Source organism: Rana temporaria, chromosome 13 (assembly GCF_905171775.1).
Source record: "Rana temporaria chromosome 13, aRanTem1.1, whole genome shotgun sequence".
In the NCBI taxonomy this organism is placed as follows: Eukaryota; Metazoa; Chordata; class Amphibia; order Anura; family Ranidae; genus Rana; species Rana temporaria.
In genome coordinates, this window is record NC_053501.1 from 112,270,098 (window position 1) to 112,291,237 (window position 21,140).

Sequence of the window (21,140 nt, forward strand, 5' to 3'; positions counted from 1 at the left end):
GTGAGCCCCAGCTAGTGCTCGGGCTCCCCCAGAGCTTGGAACATTCTTCAGCTTGTGTTTGACAAATTTGTGAGATAAAAGGTACAGTACAATCTCTTTGCAGTTGTACTACTAAGCAGGAAGCAGATGCTGCATACGTAATTTGAAAGGTCTGGGTTATGTTTTCCTTTATTTTTTTACATTTCGGATGTCTTGGAAAAGGCGGTAGAACCTCATTTTTCCACCCTGTTGAGATTTCTCTTAACTCCTAAATGCCGCTTTGACAGGAAGTCATTAGGGACTTTTAGTTCCTCTTTAACGAAAGCGCCCTCTCATCCGCTATGATATGCCTGCATTGCATAGAGAAGCACAAAGACTGGGAGATGGTATCAAATGTTCTTAAAAAAAAAAAGGGGGTGGTATGTAATGAAAATGGAAGGGTTATATTGAAAAATACTGTAAGCAGTGGCAGTGCGTCCTTAAAGGGCGCAGGAGCGCCGCCCCTTCTCCCCTGCACCTGTCAATCACCAATAGATGGATTCATGCATTGCATGAATCTACCTATTGCTGCCGCCCACTATTCAGGTGTTCGGCCCCTTTTCGGGCACCGGGCATCTGAATTACAGCTGTGTTTTTATTTTTATTGGAAGCTCCTGATCGCTTCCCTAACCCTGACCTGCCTCTCAGCCAATCAGGTGCTCGGTTCTGGTTACCCTGTCACCTGATTGGCTGAAGCGACAGGCGCTGTGATTGGACAGGCGTCCAATCATAGCAGAGGACAGGAAGAGAACTGGACAAGACATGAGGACTTGGAGCGTGGAGTACAGCGCCGAGACAGGCAAGTGCCGGGCAGGGGGCACAGTGGCGGCAGTTGGTGGGGCACAGCGATGGTAGTTGGTCACAGTGGCGGCAATTGATGTGTGGGTTTTTTTTTTGTTTGTTTGCGCCCCCCCCAAAAATTTTGAGCACCGGCCGCCACTGACTGTAAGCATGTTGATGTAAAGTAGATTGAATTTCGATCATGTTGGAAGCAGCCGCAATGTTCCTGTATCTGCAGCGCAACACTCCTTGGTATGGGAAGCTGCTGAACAGGTCACATGGAGATCCCAGACGCGGCTTATCTGCCATCAAACTTTATGATTTCCAAACTAGGGCACTAAAAGGGACTTATTTTATCTTTTATAGCATAATGAGTTTACTGCCCCGCCATAAACTAATTCTGCAGTCTAAACATAGTCAATAAAATTACCATTTATAGAACCTCCACGTTATAGTGATAGCGCTGGGCCTGGAGCAACGTCCCTTGATAATTTTAAAGTGCAACTTCAGCCACCTTTTTTTTTTTATTTATTTTTTTTTTATTTATTTTTTGTTTTTACCAGACCAACGATCTCCAAACTTCAGCCTGGGGGCCGGATGTGGCTCTTTGCCTCCCTTTTAGCTGACCCTAGGGGGCACTATTCCATCAACTGACACCAATATTGGAGCATAATTTCCCCTACTGACACATTCAACGGGGCACTATTTCTCCCATTAAAACCAATGATCGATGGGGCATTGATGTTTGAGGCAGTTTCTACTCCCACTGGCCACAGTCAAGCCCCCCTAAAGTAAGGTGAGCAGATTTTTCAAATGAAATCCAGGGACATGGGTGTCCGCTCCATAGGGCAAGGGGGGGCAATTGACCCCCCTGGAAAATCGAGAAGGTGTTGAAGAGTCTTGCGACCGCCTCCCCCTCCAGTGTGAAGCCGCCTCTACTCCAGTGTTTGTGTACACAGGGGGAAGGTGCCGTAGACATCGGTGCCTGATTTTTTATTTATTTTTTGCAAATATCTCCTAAACCATGTAGGTTTAGGAGATATTTCTTGGACCTACAGTTAAGCCTTAATCTAGGCTTACCTGTACGCAAAAGTGGTTTGTAAAGGTTTACAACCACTTTAACAGGGGCTACTCCAAAGTATTGCCCTATAACGCCTGTGGTGTATGAAGGACTATCTCGGTCCCCCAGAAATTGAAACAGGTTTTTATAAAAGGTATACATTGATTAAGAAAAATACATAAAATATAGAAACAACACAGCTACCTAAGAGCCGGTTCACACTGGGGCGACTCGTCCGGCGGCTCAGCAATGCAATGGAACCATTCTAATAGGAGCGACACAAGTCGCTCCGACTTTGAAAAAGGTTGCTGCATGACTTCGGGGGGCGGCTTGGGGCGACCTGCGTTGACTTCTATACAGAAGTCGTTTTGCTGGTCGCCTCTGAAGTCGTCCTCAGGACGACTTGCAGAGTCGCCCCCGAAGTCATGCTGCGGGAGTGTGAAACCGGCTCTAAAACAATTCTATTATTGTTTTCATAAAGCGGGGGTTCACCCAAAAAAATAAAAATTTTAATTGCATCTAGCAGATCCAGCATGTTAAGGACATTACATTTCGGCTTTTTTTTTTTTTCTCGGTACATACCTTTTTATATCCTGATGTTGTCCAGGGCTTGCGGATTCCGATGACTGCGGGACTGGGCGTTCCTATCCTTCCGTTCGATGATTGACGTCTTGTGAAACAGGTGACCTGTCGCACACTGCGCGTCACCAGACGTCGGGAAAGAGCCGAGCTGCGAGTCGGCACTATACGGCGCCTGCGCAGTCAGCTCTACACGGCAGGCGCCGTATAGTGCCGACTCTTATCTCGGGTATTTCCGGAAATCTGGTGACGCGCGTTGTGCGACAGGTCACCTGTTTCACAAGCCGTCCATCATCCAACGAAAGGATAGGAACGCCCAGTCCCGCAAGCATCGGAAGCCTAAAGGCAGGAATAGGAACGCCCAGTCCCGGAGTCCTCAGAACGTGGAAGCCCTGGACAAAATCCGGATATAAAGGTAAGTAACCTCCACTTTAAGTTAACACTTAAACATGGAACCCAACTGGTAGGTGGAAACACAAATATGTAGGTACAGACGTGGTCCTCTACATGTTTCGCGACGTGTCGCTTCTTCAGGAGGAGTCAAAACATCTAAAAAGAGATGCAATCTCATTACGATATCAAGAGACGGGTGCCTCGTAAAAGGAGTTGAGCAAATAAATGAAGGAGTAACCAATGTAGTATTCTTATGCTTTTTATTATTCTTTACCGGTAGTCAGTGGACATTGCAACTGCTTGAATTGTCTGAAGGTATTTGCAAATCTGCTTTTTTTTTTTTATTCATGCAGATTTTTTTTTTTTACTACAAAGGCCATGGGATGTATACGATTGTTCCCATGGCAACTGCAGCTGAGATTTGACGAGCTTCAGGCATTATGATGTTTGTTTTTATGTCAGACCTGTACTGGAATATTAATCGGGGCATTCCCGGAGTACACTGCTTGTAAAACAATGAGCGTTGGGGGGAAAATGGGTGGAGTTTAAGGTTTTCATATATGTATGCGAGTATAATCTCTTTGATGTACATTTTGGTTGTTGTCAGAAAACCTCATTTGTAATTGGACATGTGCAATTTGTTTAGTTCCGAATTTGTTTTTTTACAATTTCGTTAATTTCGAAATTTCCGAATTTTTTTACATTTCCGAAAAAAGCTAAACAAATGAAAGGAAAATGAACACATTTTTCGGCAGTGCACATGTCTATTTGTAATTGATCTTCCTACATGGAAACCAGACCTCTCCTAATTTATATATGCAGTCTCTGCTTCCTGCTTAGTTGTGCTACACAATGGTTGTGCTTTGCTGATTTCATGATGCCCAGATTGGGATTGCTTTATAGAAATAATAGGCTCTGCGCCGTGTCTATTGCAAGGTTTCTCAAACAGGGTTCCATGGAACTCCTAGGGTTCCTCCAGAGATTGCTAGGGGTTTCTTGAGCAATAAATAATTTCTCCTTTCCAGATAAGTTCCCACTGACCTCCATTATCTTTTTAGCTATCTGTAAGGGGGTAGTTCTTCCCAATGACCACAAGTGTAATGCCGCGTACACGCGATCATTTTGCGGCATGAAAAAAGACGACATTTTTCGGCATGTAGAAAAAAACTGTTTTTCCAACTTGGCACGGCTGGGCACAAGCATGTACTTGTACGTCCTCTTTAAGTGCCCAGCCGTGGTCCGAAGCTCCGTGACCGCGGGACCCGATCGCCGCTGGAGTCCCGTGATCGGTCCCCGGAGCTGAAGAACGGTGAGAGGTGAGTGTAAACACAGCTTCCCTGTTCTTCTCTGTGGCGCTGTCATTGATCGTCTGTTCCCTGATATAGGGAAGCACGATCAATGACGTCGCACGTCCAGCCCCGCCCCCCTAAAGTTAAAAACACACATGAGGTCACACTTGACCCCTTCAGCGCCCCCTAGTGGTTAACTCCCAAACAGCAATTGTCATTTTCACAGTAATCGGTGCATTTTTTTATAGCATTTTTTGCTGTGAAAATGACAATGGTCCCAAAAATGTGTCAAAATCGTCCAAAGTGTCCGCCATAATGTCGCGGTCACGGAAAAAATCGCTGTTTGCCACCATTAGTAGTAGTTGTTTTTATTGCATTTTTATAAAAAAATAAAATAAAAACTATACCCTATTTTGTAAACACACTGGGCTGGATTTAGGTAGCTGCGCCCCTTCTTACGGAGGCGCAGCGTATCGTATTTACGCTGCGCCGCCGTAAGTTTGAGAGGCAAGTGGTGTATTCACAAAGCACTTGCCTCCTAACTTACGGCGGCGTAGCGTAAATGGGGCCGGCGTAAGCGCGCGTCATTCAAATGATGTTGAGGGGGGCGCGTTTTATTTAAATTGGGTTGACCCCGCATATTTTACGTTTTTTACGAACGGCGCATGCGCCGTTGGTGAAAAAATCCCAGTGCGCATGCTCGAAATTCCGACGCAAATCGTCATTGCTTTCGACGTGAACGTAAATTACGTCCAGCCCTATTCGCGAACGACTTACGCAAACGACGTAATAAATTCAAATGTCGAAGCGGGAACGACGTCCATACTTAACATTGGCTGCGCCACCTAATAGCAGGAGCAACCTTACGCCGAAAAAGCCTAACGTAAATGACGTAAATAAATTGTGTTTCTTTGGTGAGAACCGTATTAATAGGACCTCGTTTGGTGAGATCTGTATTAATAGGTCCTCTTTGAGATCCTTGTTTAATGGGTCCTCTTAGGTGAGATCCTTGTTAATGGGTCTTCCTAGGTGAGATCCTTGTTTAATGGGTCCTCTTGGGTAAGATCCTTGTTAATGGGTCCTCTTAGGTGAGATCCTTGTTAATGGGTCTTCCTAGGTGAGATCCTTGTTAATGGGTCTTCCTAGGTGAGATCCTTGTTAATGGGTCCTCTTAGGTGAGATCCTTGTTAATGGGTCCTCTTAGGTGAGATCCTTGTTAATGGGTCCTCTTAGGTGAGATCCTTGTTAATGGGTCTTCCTAGGTGAGATCCTTGTTAATGGGTCCTCTTAGGTGAGATCCTTGTTAATGGGTCTTCCTAGGTGAGATCCTTGTTAATGGGTCTTCCTAGGTGAGATCCTTGTTAATGGGTCTTCCTAGGTGAGATCCTTGTTAATGGGTCTTCCTAGGTGAGATCCTTGTTTAATGGGTCCTCTTAGGTGAGATCCTTGTTAATGGGTCCTCTTTGGTGAGAACCATATTAATGGGTCTTTTTTGGTGAAAACCTTGAGATCCGTATTAATAGGTCCTCTTTTGAGGATCCGTATTAATAGGTCCTCTTTTGAGGATCCGTATTAATAGGTCCTCTTTTGAGGATCCGTATTAATAGGTCCTCTTTTGAGGATCCGTATTAATAGGTCCTCTTTTGAGGATCCGTATTAATAGGTCCTCTTTTGAGGATCCTTATTAATAGGTCCTCTTTTGAGGATCCGTATTAATGGGTCCTCTTTTGAGGATCCGTATTAATGGGTCCTCTTTTGAGGATCCGTATTAATGGGTCCTCTTTTGAGGATCCGTATTAATGGGTCCTCTTTTGAGGATCCGTATTAATGGGTCCTCTTTTGAGGATCCGTATTAATGGGTCCTCTTTTGAGGATCCGTATTAATGGGTCCTCTTTTGAGGATCCGTATTAATGGGTCCTCTTTTGAGGATCCGTATTAATGGGTCCTCTTTTGAGGATCCGTATTAATGGGTCCTCTTTTGAGGATCCGTATTAATGGGTCCTCTTTTGAGGATCCGTATTAATGGGTCCTCTTTGGTGAAAACCTTGAGGATCCGTATTAATAGGTCCTCTTTGGTGAAAACCTTGAGGATCCGTATTAATAGGTTCTCTTTTTGGTGAGAAGATTAAGAGTATTAATAGGTCCTCTTTGGGAAGAACACTGAGAAGGTTCAGGGAACTATGAGTTTTAGAAACAATTTGGAAAAATGTTGGACTGTATTTTTCCACCTCTATGGTGGCCATGTTTGTCTCCCAGCTCTACGGCAGCCATCTTTGTTCTGCTAGATTTTTCTGTATTGTCAGTCTGGTTTATTCACGGCCTTTGTTCCCATGTTCCTCCTGTTTTCCCCTTGTGTCTTCTCCTCCCCCCCCCCTTTTTTGGCACACTTGTTAATTTACCGTCTCTTCCTCCCCACCCGTCCCTGTCTGTTCTACTCACAGTATCCAGCGAGTCGCTGTATGGATTTTGGAAAATTATTATCACGACTTCCCCGTCTACAACCCTGCCCTCCTGAACCTGCCAAAATCCATCCTGAGCAAGAAAATGTCTGGATTCAAGGTCTACTCGCTTGGAGAGGGTGAGACGATGATCATGATACTGTTCCTGGGTCTCTTCGGTCTTCTCCACTTTGTCTTCACCTGTTGTCTCTTCCCTGTCAAGAACCTTGTTTACATGGCTTGTGTTTTCTGACCTCTCTCGGGGCTGTCCTCTACTGTTGTTAATACCCAACTCCAGATGGTGTCAAAGTGTTAGAACCTCAATCAACTTTCAATTGTGCCTCCATTTGGGAGATTTTCCCCCACTTTTAATCTATTTGATGGACACGTGAGGGAAAATCTCCCCACTTCCTGTTTCATAGATATCCAAAAAAAATGGACGTGAGGGACTTCCGCTCAATGGGAACAGCTCTTGCTTCTTAGTCTACATTTTTTCGAAAAACATGGAAAGTTTAAAATTTCTCTTAGGATTGTAATGCTGTCTGTGTCACCATGAGGGAGATTTGTCCTCACTACCTTTCCTGGTGGTTGGAAGAAAGAAGACATTTCAGTGGAGACATAGACAGCATTTAGAACATTACTGATGTTCGTGTGCTTCAAATCTTGGCTGGAGTTGGGTTTTTTGACCATTTATCTTTTATATGCCTTATCGTCCTCCTATACCTCCCTAGTGGAGAAAACGTAGATAATCACCCAGTTGTTCTTCATATCTCTGAGATTGCAGTGGTGAGATTTCTTCAGAGTAGTCTGTGGTTCCTACAGCTAAACCAACCTTTGCCAAACACGGGAAGGGGATGGGTTTGCGTTAAACCCCAACTATGCAACAGTACTTATTAACTTTTTGTCAAGAAATTAAGCAATTGTATCACCTCCCAGTAGATGGAGCTCTAAGCCTTTCCCCCATGTTTACCTGCCAGTTCTTGGCTGCTCGTTAGGGATGAGTTTAGGATTTAATGATGTGGACTGAAAAAAGGTCATATCCACTTCACGACCGCCCACTGTATATATACATCGGCACTTTAAAGATGGATATCTCGGTAACGGCAGCAGCTGCTGCCACAGCCAAGGTTTCCATCTTTTCAGTGGGCGGTCTCGTTTCCGATAATGGTGGTCTCTGTGGCGGCCCCCCTCCCGCCACTTACCGGAGCAGTCGGGAGTGGCGGAGGTGATCGGGTCCTTCACATTGCTGGGTATGGATATGAATGAGGGCAAGATGGCCCCCACCCGTCTCCATACCATACCGTCTCCATACCATAGCAGGGCGGAAGCGACGTCAAAACGTCACTTCTGCCCAAGGGCCATTATTTATTTTATATATATATATATATATTTATATTGCATTTTAGTCCAATTATGAGATCTAATGCATCTTTGACCTCATATTTAAGAGGTCCTGTTATGCTTTTTTTCTATTACAAGGGATGTTTACATTCCTTGTAATAGGACTAAAGGTGACCCAATTTTATTTATTTTTTAAATCAATAAAATAAAGTTAAATAAGATTTTTTTTTTGATTTTTTTTTTAAATCGCCTCGTCCCGACGTGCTCACGCACAGAAGCGCCAAGCTGCTAAGGGGTTGGAAGATGTTTGGCCACCCGCTGTCCACAGGGAGGCATCCCCCTTTCATACAAAACCCAGCTCCCCCTTTTTAGTCAGCTAGGGCTCACAGTGCAGTGATTGGTTGTCATGGGTGACACAAACCTCCTTTTTAGACCCTCGCGATGACAAGAATAGTTCCCACCATCTTTGCTCCCATGACCTCTATAACTCTTCAAGCTACACACAGGCATGAGTCTTGTCTTGTCTTCCAGTTCCCTGTGAAATAATAAAAACTAGCGCACGGGAGGAGGGGCCCCTTCCATTATTAAGGTTAGCTGAGACCTCCTCCTTTGAAACCTTTTTTTCTCCCTTTAGGGCACCGAGCTGAATATTAAATTATGAAAGTCAAAAACTTCAAAGCTGCTGTCTGCGTTTTGTATGGAGGCCTCGTTTGGCTTCTCTAAGAGCTGCAAACGAAACGTGAAGGCTGCGGGCAGACGTGTTTTTTTTTTTTTTTTTTTTTAACCATCGAAGGACTCGCTTAGTGTTTTTGCATTTTGCAGTTTTCATAAAGAAATCTCCACTTTTTTTGAATTGTATATAAAATTTGAGTGGGGGCTATGTAGGACGATGAAATTAAATAGCTCTTGGATTTGTTCACCTTTCCTAGATTTTAAAGTGTGCCTCTTTGTGAAATGCAGAGCGTTCCATGCAGCTATATCTCCTCCCCTTTATTGCTAAGCATTTCATGCAAATATAGCTCCTGCATAGTCTACTGCATGGCGATTATTCTATGCCGATATAGTTCCTGCGCAAGCCTACGGAATGCTAAGAATTTAATGGAGCTACAGCGCCTGCTCTCTATGTGTAATGCTGACCAATTTCTGCAGCTATAGCTCCTGCACAGTCTACAGAATGCTAACCATTCTATGCAGCTATAGCACGTGCATGGCCTACTGAATGCTGAGCATTTAATGCAGCTAAAACGGCTGCTGTCTATATGAAACCAATCCATGCAGCAATAGCTCCTACACGGTCTATGGAATGCCAGTCATTTCATGCAGCTATAGCTCCTACATGGTCTATGGCAGTGTTTCTCAACTCCAGTCCTCAAGGCGCCCCAACAGGTCATGTTTTCAGGATTTCCCTCAGATGAAACAGCTGTGGTAATTACAAGGCAGTGAAACTGATCAAATTACCTATGCAAAACAATGGAAAGCCTGAAAACATGACCTGTTGGGGCGCCTTGAGGACTGGAGTTGAGAAACCCTGGTCTATGGAATGCCAGTCATTCCATGCAGCTATAGCTCCTACACGGTCTATGCAATGCCAGGTATTTCCTGCAGCTGTAGCTCCTACAGTCTACTGAATGCCAGGCATTTCATGCAGCTGTAGCTCCTGTCTACTGAATGCCAGGCATTTCATGCAGCTGTAGCTCCTACACGGTCTACGGAATACCAGTCATTTCATGTAGCTATAGCTCCTGTGTGGTCTACGGAATGCCAGTCATTTCATGCAGATATAGCTCCTACACAGTCTACAGAATGCCAGTCATTTCATGCAGCTATAGCTCCTACACGGTCTATGGAATGCCAGTCATTTCATGCAGCTGTAGCTCCTACACGGTCTATGGAATGCCAGTCATTTTATGCAGCTACAGCTCCTACACAGTCTACGGAATGCCAATCATTTCATGCAGCTATAGCTTCTACACGATCTGCGGAATGCTAGTCATTTCATGCAGCTGTAGCTCCTACACGGTCTACAGAATGCTGAGCATTTAATATTGCAAGAATCCTGCATGGTCAATGAAATGCTGTCCAATCCATGCAGGCATATCTCTTCCTATAGATGCCTGCACGGTCTATGAAATACCAATAATTTAATGCAGCTATAGCATCTCCACTGTCTATAGAATGCTGATCATTTCACGCAGCTAATGCATCTCCACTGTCTGTGATGCTGAACATTTCATGCAGCTATAGCATCTCCACTGTTTATGGGATGCTGAGCGTTTCATGCAGTTATTGCTCCTGCACTGTCTATGGAAGGCCAAACCTTCCATGTAATATTTCAAGCACAGTATAGCTCCTGCTGGGCAACACACAACTGGTCACTATGAATACTTCAGGAGCCTGTACAAGCGTAACAGGAAAAATATTTTTTTAAATATTTTTCTCCTGGTAAAAGCTCTCTGATTTAAGTCCATGAGTCTACACACCTGATTTGGCCACTAGGAGATGTTCTCACTCTTTTCCATTAGCTTTTTTTCATTCATTTCAGAATAGGTAGACTGCAACCACAAAAGTAATGGCACCCTAAGGTAGGGCAGGACATGCAAAACTCCACTGTGTATAAGAACAGCCAGCAACTCTGATGTGAAAATATCACCACTGTAATCTCTTTAAAAAAAAAAAAAAATAACTGACTCGACCAATCGAACACCACCTCCAATAGTACATTGTTTTTGGGTGCATCAACCTAATTCTTAATTTTTTTCCCTTTTCCTATATGTCCTCTATTCGCTATAATTATTTAATCTAACCACTACATGTTCCTTGTTTTTCCTCCTCTAGAAAACTCAACTAACAACTCCACAGGGCAGTCTCGGGCAGTAATAGCCGCAGCCGCCAGGAGGAGGGACAACAGTCACAACGAGTATTACTATGAAGAGGCGGAGCATGAGCGGAGAGTGCGTAAGCGGAAAGCAAGGTACTATGGGTCCGCTATCGCTGAGAGCGCAGGTCTGCTCTACGTTATTGGGAGTTTGAACGTTTGCTTTAGAACAGTGGCCACCAAATTTCGGCCCAGGGACCGGATGCGGCCCTTTGCTTGCTTTTATCTGGCCCTTGGGGCACTATTTCATTCATAGACACCAATGAAGGGCACAATTTCTCCCATTGGCACCAACAATGGGGCACAATTCCTACCAATGATATCAATGATGATCAACTCCTGGTGGCCACAGTCTGGCCCCTCTAAAGTCTAAGGAACGGTAAACTGGCCCTATGTTTAGAAAGTTTGGAAATCCCTGCTTTAGAAGATATGAGGGCTTGAATATCTTGATGTAAGTTTTATCTGCTGCTTCTCATACAAATGTTAGGGGTGGGGTTTTGTGCAGGAAGAGGTGTGGCTAAATCTTGACTTCGACAATAGTCCAGGCCCCATGTAAAGCCTTTGGAGTTGGATCCACAGGGATATACTCTAGGGCAGTGGCACATTAGTGCAGGAAGAGGTGTGGCTAAATATTGACTTGGACAGTAAAGTCAAGGCCTCATGTAAATCCTTCGGAGTTGGATACACAGGGATCTACACTAGGGCCTTGGCACATCTGTTGATGGGCAAAAAATAAAAGGTTAAAGGATAATTGGCTCTGATGAATTCAACAGGCTTCCATCCCTTCCAACCACTACATAGTCCTCCAATAATGACCTTGGGTCAATGAGCCATTCCCTTCTGAATGGGTTATGACTTGGATCTTATGCAGAGCTTCTACACTTTACTCTTTGTTCCACTGCTGCCCACAAGAACAAAGGTTTGTCATTATTAAAAAGAACCTGTGACTTTGCACAAGGTCACGTTTCATTTTTTAGGCTTGCGGGCTAGACCTTTCCGGGTTCTGTAGGCGGATCCCCCCTACTGGTCCCAAGGGAATCTCTCAGCACGTTGCACCGGTAGCTCACGGGGTGTATCCATGGGACAACCCCCTGGAGAGGGGGAACACATACTCGGTTTCTAATGATCTGTACTCAAGGTCCCAGGGAGTTACCCAACTTGAATCTGTTAGTCTGAGATACAACCTACGATCTTTACGGCAAACTAACGTTGTAACCTTATTATTAATGTTTTCGTTTGTTCTGTAACTGAGAAAGCAGGCCTTGTAGGCCAAAGACCAGAATGTTGCTGTATGTTCTGTTAAAGATCAATAAACATATTGAAAGTAATTTTTTAGGCTTTGAAACATTGACTCCAGTGTGTCTTCCAATATGGCTGTCAAGTACAGATAGGTGAAAAATGTTGGCACTCTCAAGTAACTATGAAAACTTTTCGGTGCTTTTCTCAAAAGAAGGTTCATTAAAATTTTTATAGAGTGGGAGTGGGAGCGTGAGCGGTTTAAGCCCCTTCACACATCTTTGAATATAAGAATTATTATCCCTGTATCCTTTAATCATTATTGTTAATTCGCTCTCTTCTCCCCTGTGATGAAGAGATGTCATTGCGTTCCTACAGCAGTGGCAGCAATTCTAGGACTTGTGCGGGCCTGCGGGAGACAACTGTCATCATCCTCCTGTTAGTGATAATCCCGGGGTAGATAAATGTCACTCTCGTTTACAATAATGGCCGACGCCAACAACAAAAATTGAGCAAATCTTTCATCAGGTTCTCGTTGGTGTGTTTTTTTTTTATGAAAGTAAACGGTGCCGGTTGTGCTTTGTGTAAATTAACATTAGTTGAAAGAATGGATGGTCACCCAGCGCGCTTGTAGACATGGTGGAGGCAAGCCCATGTGATCACACCAAACACATGTGATTGCACCACCACTCCCCATTTTCCCTTGTAAATATGGGATCCTATTGCTGTTACCTCTTGTCCTTCAACTGTCAAATTCCAGAACTTTAGACCAGCAAAGTTGGATGATGGGGTGGGTCTTGGTATAGGAGTAGTTAAATCTCGACTTGGGCAATCAAGTCCTTTACACAGTCTTGACATATGACCTAAGGGGGTTCTATAGGGACACTGACATTTTTTAATGCCTAGGCCTTTGCCAACACCATAAGGTGCCAGATCCTTGGCAAACCTCAGTCCTGACCCATGACCCAAATTGGTTCTGTAGGGACACTAAGTTTATTTTGAAGACCTACACAGGTTATTGCAAACACCATAATGAGCCTGATCTTTAGAAAGCCTTATATACAGCTGTAGCGCTCACCCCGAAGGAGCCGCTGATTAGTTTGGGATCGGCACATTAAGTTACCCTCTTGGCTTGGTCTAGGGGTGATACTTGTGTGAATACAGAGCAAGTGTCCAGACATCAAATAAGTTTTCAATGCTTTATTCCAAGGCCCAACACGGCCAACATCCACATGGCACACAATAGAGAAAGGTTGATGAGCAGGGAGAGAACTTTAGTATCAGGCCTTGGATATGAAAGAGAGCAAGCCTACTCTCGGTAGTAATCAAGTTCCATCCGTCGCCACCTTAAGTCAGGGTGGGTAAAGTGCCCCCCGGACAGGCGGTATTGACATGCCTGGCAGCCGGAGCGCCACTTGCAAATCACTGGGAGGAAAAATGCCTCTGCCACAGGCTTAACAATTTAAGATACAAGGATTAGGGTGAGCGAATCCTCCCAGTTAGTTCAAACGATGTCACCAATTCACAGCCTTAAGCATACCTGTCATGCAGTGTGGTGACTGGATCCCCGATGGTTCGTCTAAGCCTCCCGGACAACCTCTAGCTCTAGGTTCTCCCTGGGCCGATACCCATCGCACAGCTCCCGGCTTAGGATCCTCTCAATAGAAGGTTTTGGAACCCAGCAAGCCGCTGGGGCCCCTTTCAGCATTAGTATGAGGCTCCGCATGGTGCGCAACCTCAGTAAAATAGACCAAGGTGGCGGGGCCCATGGATGTGCGTACCCTGAAGGTGGATACCGCACCTGGAACTCGGGCCCTGCATAGAACAGGCAGAACAATGGCCGCTGCCCCAGATATACCCCCTCCCAGCTCCTCTGATTGACTGCTGGGAAAGGTGGCCTGTCAGGACCCCTCAAGCGCCAACTGTCGCCCAGGGGTGGTAACACACACCCCTGGGGCGCAGACTGACCTACAGGACTGTTCTGAGTTGACGGCAGCCAAATTTAAACAAATTATGAATGGGAGTAAACTAACCCTCCCATTCTTACTAACTTTAGCGTAGTGCCCATACTGAAAGTAAGGGGGCGCTACACAGCCTTGGCCCCTGACCCAAGGTGGTTCTTTAGGGACACAGATTGTTTTGAAGGCCTATACAGGTTCTTGCCAACACCATAAGGTGCCAGGTCTTAAGCAAACCCCATTAACCGCCTTGACCTAGACTCCAATGTACTTCTCTATGTTTTTTAAAGCAATCTCTGTGTCCCTAGAGAACTACATTGGAGTCTAGGCGGTTTATGGGGTTTGCTAAAGATCTGGCATCTTATGGTGTTGGCAAGGGCCTATGTAGGGACACAGAGATTCCTTTAAAAAACATACATAGGCCCTTGCCAACACCATAAGATGCCAGATCTTTAGCAAACCCCATAAACCGCCTAGACTCCAATGTAGTTCTCTAGGGACACTGAGCTTGCTTTGAAGACCTACATAGGCCCTTGTCAACACCATAAGGTGCCAGATCTTTAGCAAGCCCCATATATAGCCTTGGCCTGGGATCCATGGTGGTTCTTTTGGAACACTCAAATTGTTTTGAGGACTTGAACAGATTCTTGCCAACACCATAATGTGCCAGATCTTTAGAAAGCCTTGTTTACAGCCTTGACCTAGGATCCAGGGTGGTTCTAAAGGAAAACCGAGATAGTTTAAGACCTGTACAGGTTCTTGCCAATACCATATGGTGTCAGATTTTTAACACTGTTGCCTCTTGCTAGGAAATGGTATGGTCCAAAAGCTGAAAGTCTAGTACGAAGATCTTGCCTTTTGCTTTTCTGTTGGATAATTCAGTTGAGTTGCTCATCGTTTACTAACTTGGCTGATGTCCTCCTAGGTTGGTGGTGGCTGTAGAAGAAGCCTTCACCCACATCAAACGTCTCCAGGAAGAAGACCAGAAAAACCCACGTGAGATCATGGATCCCCGAGAGGCTGCCCAGGCTATCTTCGCTTCCATGGCTAGAGCCATGCAGAAATACCTGCGCACGACGAAACAGCAACCGTACCACACGATGGAGAGCATTCTTCAACACCTGGAGTTCTGTATCACTCATGATATGACGCCAAAGGTTAGTGGAGATATTTTCCTCATTGTGGTGCTAAGAAAATGTTTCTGCTTTAATATCTCATGTTGGAGTGCCATTGTGCCGTTACCGGCAGTATCGGGGTACCATTGTGCTGCACCAAGTAACAAGAGAGATTTTGTGCTAGGACCCTCAACTGTCAAGGTGCCATTGTTCTAGGCCAGTGGTCTCCAAACTGTGGCCCGAGGGCTGGGTGTGGGCCACTGCTTGTGTTTTTCTGGGCCTTTGGACACTATTCCTCCCACTTATGAGACCCTATTCTGCGAGTGAGTGAGTGAATAACTTGTATAGCGCTACACATGTGAACTAAATCACCTCAAGGCGCTTGTTCCATCCGTTGTCTTCCTTATCCTTCAGAAGAGGTGGGTCTTAAAATTTTTTTCCTGAAGGCCCAATGGTTTTCTTCCATGCGGATGTCCGTCGGTAGAGCGTTCCATAGCCGTGGTCCTTGGACTGCAAATCTTCGTTCTCCCTTTAATTTGTAATTGGACTTGGGGATGTAGAGGAGGTTTTGGTTTGATGATTGGAGAGTGCGATGGGGGGTGTAGTGTTTTATTTTCTCGCATAAGTATTGAGGAGCCTTTCCTTGCGTGCATTTGTGGGTGAGGCAGGTCTGCCACCTGACAACAGCAATGGGGCACCATTTCTCCCACCGACCCCCAAAAATGGGGTACTATTCCTCCCTATGATACCAAGGACTGGGCAGTATTCCTCCCACTAATACCAAATGTGGCAATGCTTACTCGCACTGATGCCAGGAAACTTTCCAATCCTGCTGGCCATAATTGGCCCTCCTAGAGTCTGAAGGACAATAAACTGGCCCTTTGCTCTAGGCCCTTAAAGTGTCAACATGTCATTGTGCTCTCATTCCTAAGTTTTGGGGTGCTATTGTGCTTTTACACAAGTGTCGGGGATCTATTTTGGGAACCCCCAAGCATCAGGGTGCCATTGTTCTGAGACCCTCAGATCTTGTTGTCCCAGGGACTACTGGGTGCCATGGTTTCGTTTTCCTGATTGCCCCTGGTGTCAGGGTACCTTGGTCCTGGGGACCCCTGGTTGTCGGGGTGCTATTGCCCTGGGGACCCCAAGATGTCAAGATGCCATTCTACTTTACAGTTATACTCCCATATTATGAATATGTAATCCTGTTTTATTTAGCGCCTGTTTATTTACCTTTCTATTTATAGCCACTGTCGTTTTAGCCGGCTGTTGTAGTTTTGTTTCCAAATAGGGCCCAAAACTAGACTCTCACGTTACTGGATCCTTCGCTGTTTATTTGTGATGGAGCCTGTGAAACGTTTCCAACAGAGGTGTTAATCCCATGTAGGGTGACTTGTTAAACTGCGGTTTACACCCAGTCCCGGTTCAGCTGTAAATTTTCCGCTTGTAATATGATATGCAGTGTTTTTTTTTTTTTTTTTTTTTTTTTTTTGCCTTTTTGTTCACCTTTTTATCATAAAAATCACAAGTCTGCCATCTAGTGTGTACTAGGTGTATTGCAGCTTTTAGCTCCTACCCACAGCGCTGGGGTATTGGTTTCACTTAACCAGCCGTTACTGTACCTTGCGCTCATACGCCTTGAAATATTTATGCCGCTCATTTATATTTAATTGCGGCTTCTCTGCCATGGCTTTGTCCTGTGCTGAGCAGATGTGTCGATCACACCCTGAAGCCTTTAATGTACGACCAGGAGCGGCACGAAGACCTTTTTAATGGGTCATTGTGACGATCATAAATGCTCCTCTTGTGTGTCAACAGACTGCTTATTGCCAAATTACTGCCATTCCTCTCTTTGGAATGAGCTTGGTCTTTAACTCTTGTTTGGCTTTTCCTGTCATTACAATTAAATTTTTTATCTTTTTAGCCGCTGCATAGAGAATACAAATGTGTCCAGAATTGTGTATCATTGTGCGTCTATGTGCAGTGGGGGTAGGCATTAGAACAGGGGCAGTGGTTGTATAGGGATCAATTCACTAAAGACCTATTCACGCCCAAGCGCACGGGTTACCACCAGTGGCCTCACTAGGGTTGGTGTCACCCGGTGCGGTAAAACATGGTGTCACCTCCCCTCTGTCTAGGCTGCCCAGCACCAAGCAGGCAGCGCACGGGCACGGGGCGCACCCCAAACCAGCCCCTGTAAATGATAGTGTAGGGCAGTATAGTGGCAGGTTAGGGTAGTATAGAGTGGTATAGTGGCAGGTTGGTGTAGTGGGGTGGTATAGGACAGGTTAAGGTGGTATAGGGCATGTTGGGGTGATATAGGGTAGTTTGGGGGTGGTATAGGGCAAGTTAGGGTTGCATAGGGCAGGCTGGGGTGGTATAGGGCAAGTTAGGGTGGTACAGGGCAGGTTGGGGTGGTATAGTGCAAGTTAGGGTGGTACAGGGCAAGTTAGGGTGGCATTGGGCAGGTTGGGGTGGTATAGGGCAAGTTATGGTGGCATAGGGCAGATTGGGGTGGTACAGGGCAAGTTGGGGTGGCATGGGAAAGTTTGGGATGGTACAGGGCAGGCTGTTGTGGCACAGGGCAGGCTGGGGTGGTACAGGGCTGTTTGGGGGTGGCACAGGGCAGGCTGGGGTGGCACAGGGCAGGCTGGGCATGTCGGCTATAAAAAAAATAAAACGGGATGGTGTCACCCCTCTAGAGGGTGTCACCCGGTGCGGACCGCACCCCCCACACCCCCCTAGCAACGCGCATTGGGTTGCTCCTGCACATTTTAGATTTCTTAGGAGTCCTTAACTTGAATCCCCCAAAAAATGTATACATTTTTATTCAACCATGGTTCCATTTTGAGATGGGTTTTTTTTTTTGTGTATTTTTTTTTTTTTTTTAACCACTTAAGACCTGGACCTTAAGGCAGGTAAAGGACCGGGCCAGTTTTTGCGATTCGGCACTGCGTCGCTTTAACTGACAATTGCGCGGTCGTGCGACGTGGCTCCCAAACAAAATTGGCGTCCTTTTTTCCCCACAAATAGAGCTTTCTTTTGGTGGTATTTGATCACCTCTGCGGTTTTTATATTTTGCGCTATAAACAAAAATAGAGCGACAATTTTGAAAATAATGCAATATTTTTTTCTATAATAAATATCCCCGAAAAACATATAAAAACAAATTTGTTTTCCTCAGTTTAGGCCGATACGGAAATTTAAAGGATTGAAAATATATATATAATATAAATATATATATATATATAATTTTTTTTATTAATTTTTTTATTTAATTTTTTTATTTATTTATATTTTCATTTTTTTATTTATATTTTCATTTTTTTTTATAGCAAATTCAAAGGATTGAAAGAAATATTTTAAATGTAGCAATGAAATATATACATGTGCTTTCAGTTCATTCTTTTAAAGTGGCCTTCTTTTTTTTTTTTTCTGTTATTTTGTATATTAAACGCTAAAAAATACTATATATATTCACACACACTATGTAGAGCTAAATTCCTTCTACTCATGTCTGAGTTTCTTTCTTTTTTTTTTCTAACCCTACAGGCCTTTCTAGAGCGGTATTTAGGCCCCGGTCCCACCATCCAATATCACAAAGACCGCTGGCTAGCCAAGCAGTGGACTTTGGTGAGCGAGGAGCCGGTAACCAATGGATTGAAAGATGGCGTTGTGTTCGTCTTGAAGAGGCAAGACTTCAGCTTGGTAGTCAGCACCAAAAAGATTCCTTTCTTTAAGCTCTCTGAGGAATTTGTGGACCCCAAATCTCATAAATTCGTGATGAGGCTTCAGTCAGAGACTTCAGTTTGAAACCCCCCCCCCCCTTGGACCTTCAAACTCACAGAAGGGATACAAAGTTAAGGTGTACATGGTTGTTCATCTTTTCTTCCTCGGTGGCTTTTTTATTTTATTGGGGTCTGTGCTGTTTTGACCTTATGGCAAAATCAACCTGACTTTTTTTTTTGGCGTGCACCAAACCTCAACCATTGTTTCTACTCGAACGTCCATTGTTCATAAACTTGTTTTTTTGAACTGAAGACCCATCAAAACTTCCATTTTTTTTGCTACAAATCCATTCTTCCAGTGATCAGGGCGCTTATTGACTCTGTTTTTTTTCCAGAGCTTTCGGTTCCTTTTTGTTCCCACCATCTCGGCAATAATTAAAGATCAACGACTCTTCATCCGCTGAGACTTAGAACAATGGACCACGTTTACTCTGAGTGCTTCAGGAGGACCTTTTTAGGAGGACCTTTTCAGGAGGACCCTTCTTCAACCATTTCCACCAGCCGAGGCCATAAACAGATTCACGTTTTGGTGCCAAATTTTAAGGGCTATCAGCTGAGGCTTTTTCTACTGTCCATCCCTGGTGCTTTCCCGTCTTTAACTGTGGAGAACATTTTTTTTGAAGCTTCAGCTCACAAGCTTTTCCGACACCAGACAAAAAAAAGTGGCTTAGTTCGTAAAAAAGGGTCCCACCAACCATCAGAATTGCCAACCTGGCTTGGGTGGGCGAGGAATTCTCATAGAGCTGAAAGGTTTTGTATGTTCAGACAGTTCTCGGAAAACCACTAAACTGTGGCGCTGTCTTTTTTTTTTTTTTTTTTTTTTGTTGTTTTTCAAAAGTTTGTACAAAATTGTAACTTTAATTCTGTAAATGTCCATCCCTGATTTTAACATTTTTTTTTTTTTAATTGAAGAAATATATTGCCATTTTTTTTAAAAAGGGGGGAGGGGTCTGAATACACTAGTAGAATGAACCTGTCAAGTTTTTCAATTGAGGGGGAAAAAAAATGTTAGCTCGATTGTTTGAACCATTTCTTGTCCTATTGGTGGCGACCGGGAAAATTTCAAACTGTTACATTCCAATAATGTATTGACTTGTCAACTAAGTGCACTAATTTCTCACATCATCTCGTTTACCCGCCGAAAGTCTGTAGACCCCACGTGATTTTGGCTGGCCAGGTGACATCATGATTATTTCGGGTGTGTTAATGTCGGAAGAAGTTCTTCTTTTTTGTGTCTCTGTGTTGCTTCAGAAGTGCGAGATATGAACACGGTCACCCAATTGTAGCAATTTTTTTTTAAATTTGACTCAACTACTACTTTTTGAGAAGGTTTTGTCTACAGGAAAAGTGTGTGGTGTTTGCGAACACATTTTATGTATTTTTTTTTTTTTTTTTCAGGTCAACTTTTTCATATATTTTTTTATTTCTCATTGTAATGTCTCACTTTTAGTATAAAAAAAAAAAACAAAGTTGACATTTCTAGGATCCCACTACTGAAGGACTTTTAAAAAATAATTAAAAAAAATAAAGTTGTTTTTACACTACCTAACACTTTTGGTCGTTGGTTTGGAAAATTGGTAATTTTTTTTTTTGGAAAAACTAGAGATGACAGATGAATGTAAAAAAAATATATATTTATCTAATGGTTTTTAATGTGTTAAGCCTTCTGAAATCTTACTAGTTGTGCTGCAGAATACCAGCTGCTGTTGCTGAGTTGAGTCATATCCTAGGGCATTGGTCTCAAAATCTGGGGCACTATTTTATTCACGAACGAAGGGGCACAGCTCATTCCAGTGACACCAACAGGGCTCGATGATGGGGCACAGTTCCTCCCAATGGCACCAACGATTGGGGGGGGGGGCATGGTTTCTCCCAATGGCGGGGGGGGGGGCACGGTTTCTCCCAATGGCACCAATGGTGGGGGGGGGGGGGCACGGTTTCTCCCAATGGCACCAATGGGTGGGGGTACAGTTCATCCCAATGGCACCAACAATGGGGGCACAGTTATTCATAATCGCATCTAGGTTGGTGCAAGTATTCTGCCAAATGGCACCTAGGATGTGGGTCAGTTTTCCTCACTGACACCAAAGATGGGGCATTGTTTACTCCAACTGTTGCTGGGTCATTTTCTACTTCTGTTGGCCACAGTCTGGCCCCCCTAAACCCTGAAAGTAAACTGGCCCTTTGTTTAGAAAGTTTGGACACCCCTGTCCTAGGATAATGGAGAAAATACTTCAAAATGTGTGTATGTATATGAAAATGTCCTAGGGCA

General features: G+C 44.4%; 1 protein-coding gene across 1 annotated transcript in view; it reads left to right on the forward strand.

Moving 5' to 3' along the window:
* The window catches only part of VANGL2 (VANGL planar cell polarity protein 2), a 132,071-nt gene extending 112,206 nt beyond the window's left edge, over positions 1-19,865 (forward strand). Inside the window, exons 6-9 of the mRNA XM_040333050.1 lie at positions 6,562-6,698; positions 10,735-10,870; positions 14,894-15,125; positions 18,633-19,865. Coding sequence (XP_040188984.1) covers positions 6,562-6,698; positions 10,735-10,870; positions 14,894-15,125; positions 18,633-18,893 — 766 coding nt within the window. The 3' untranslated portion in view covers positions 18,894-19,865. The remainder of the gene's footprint in view (positions 1-6,561; positions 6,699-10,734; positions 10,871-14,893; positions 15,126-18,632) is intronic.
* The last annotated feature ends 1,275 nt before the right edge of the window (positions 19,866-21,140 follow it).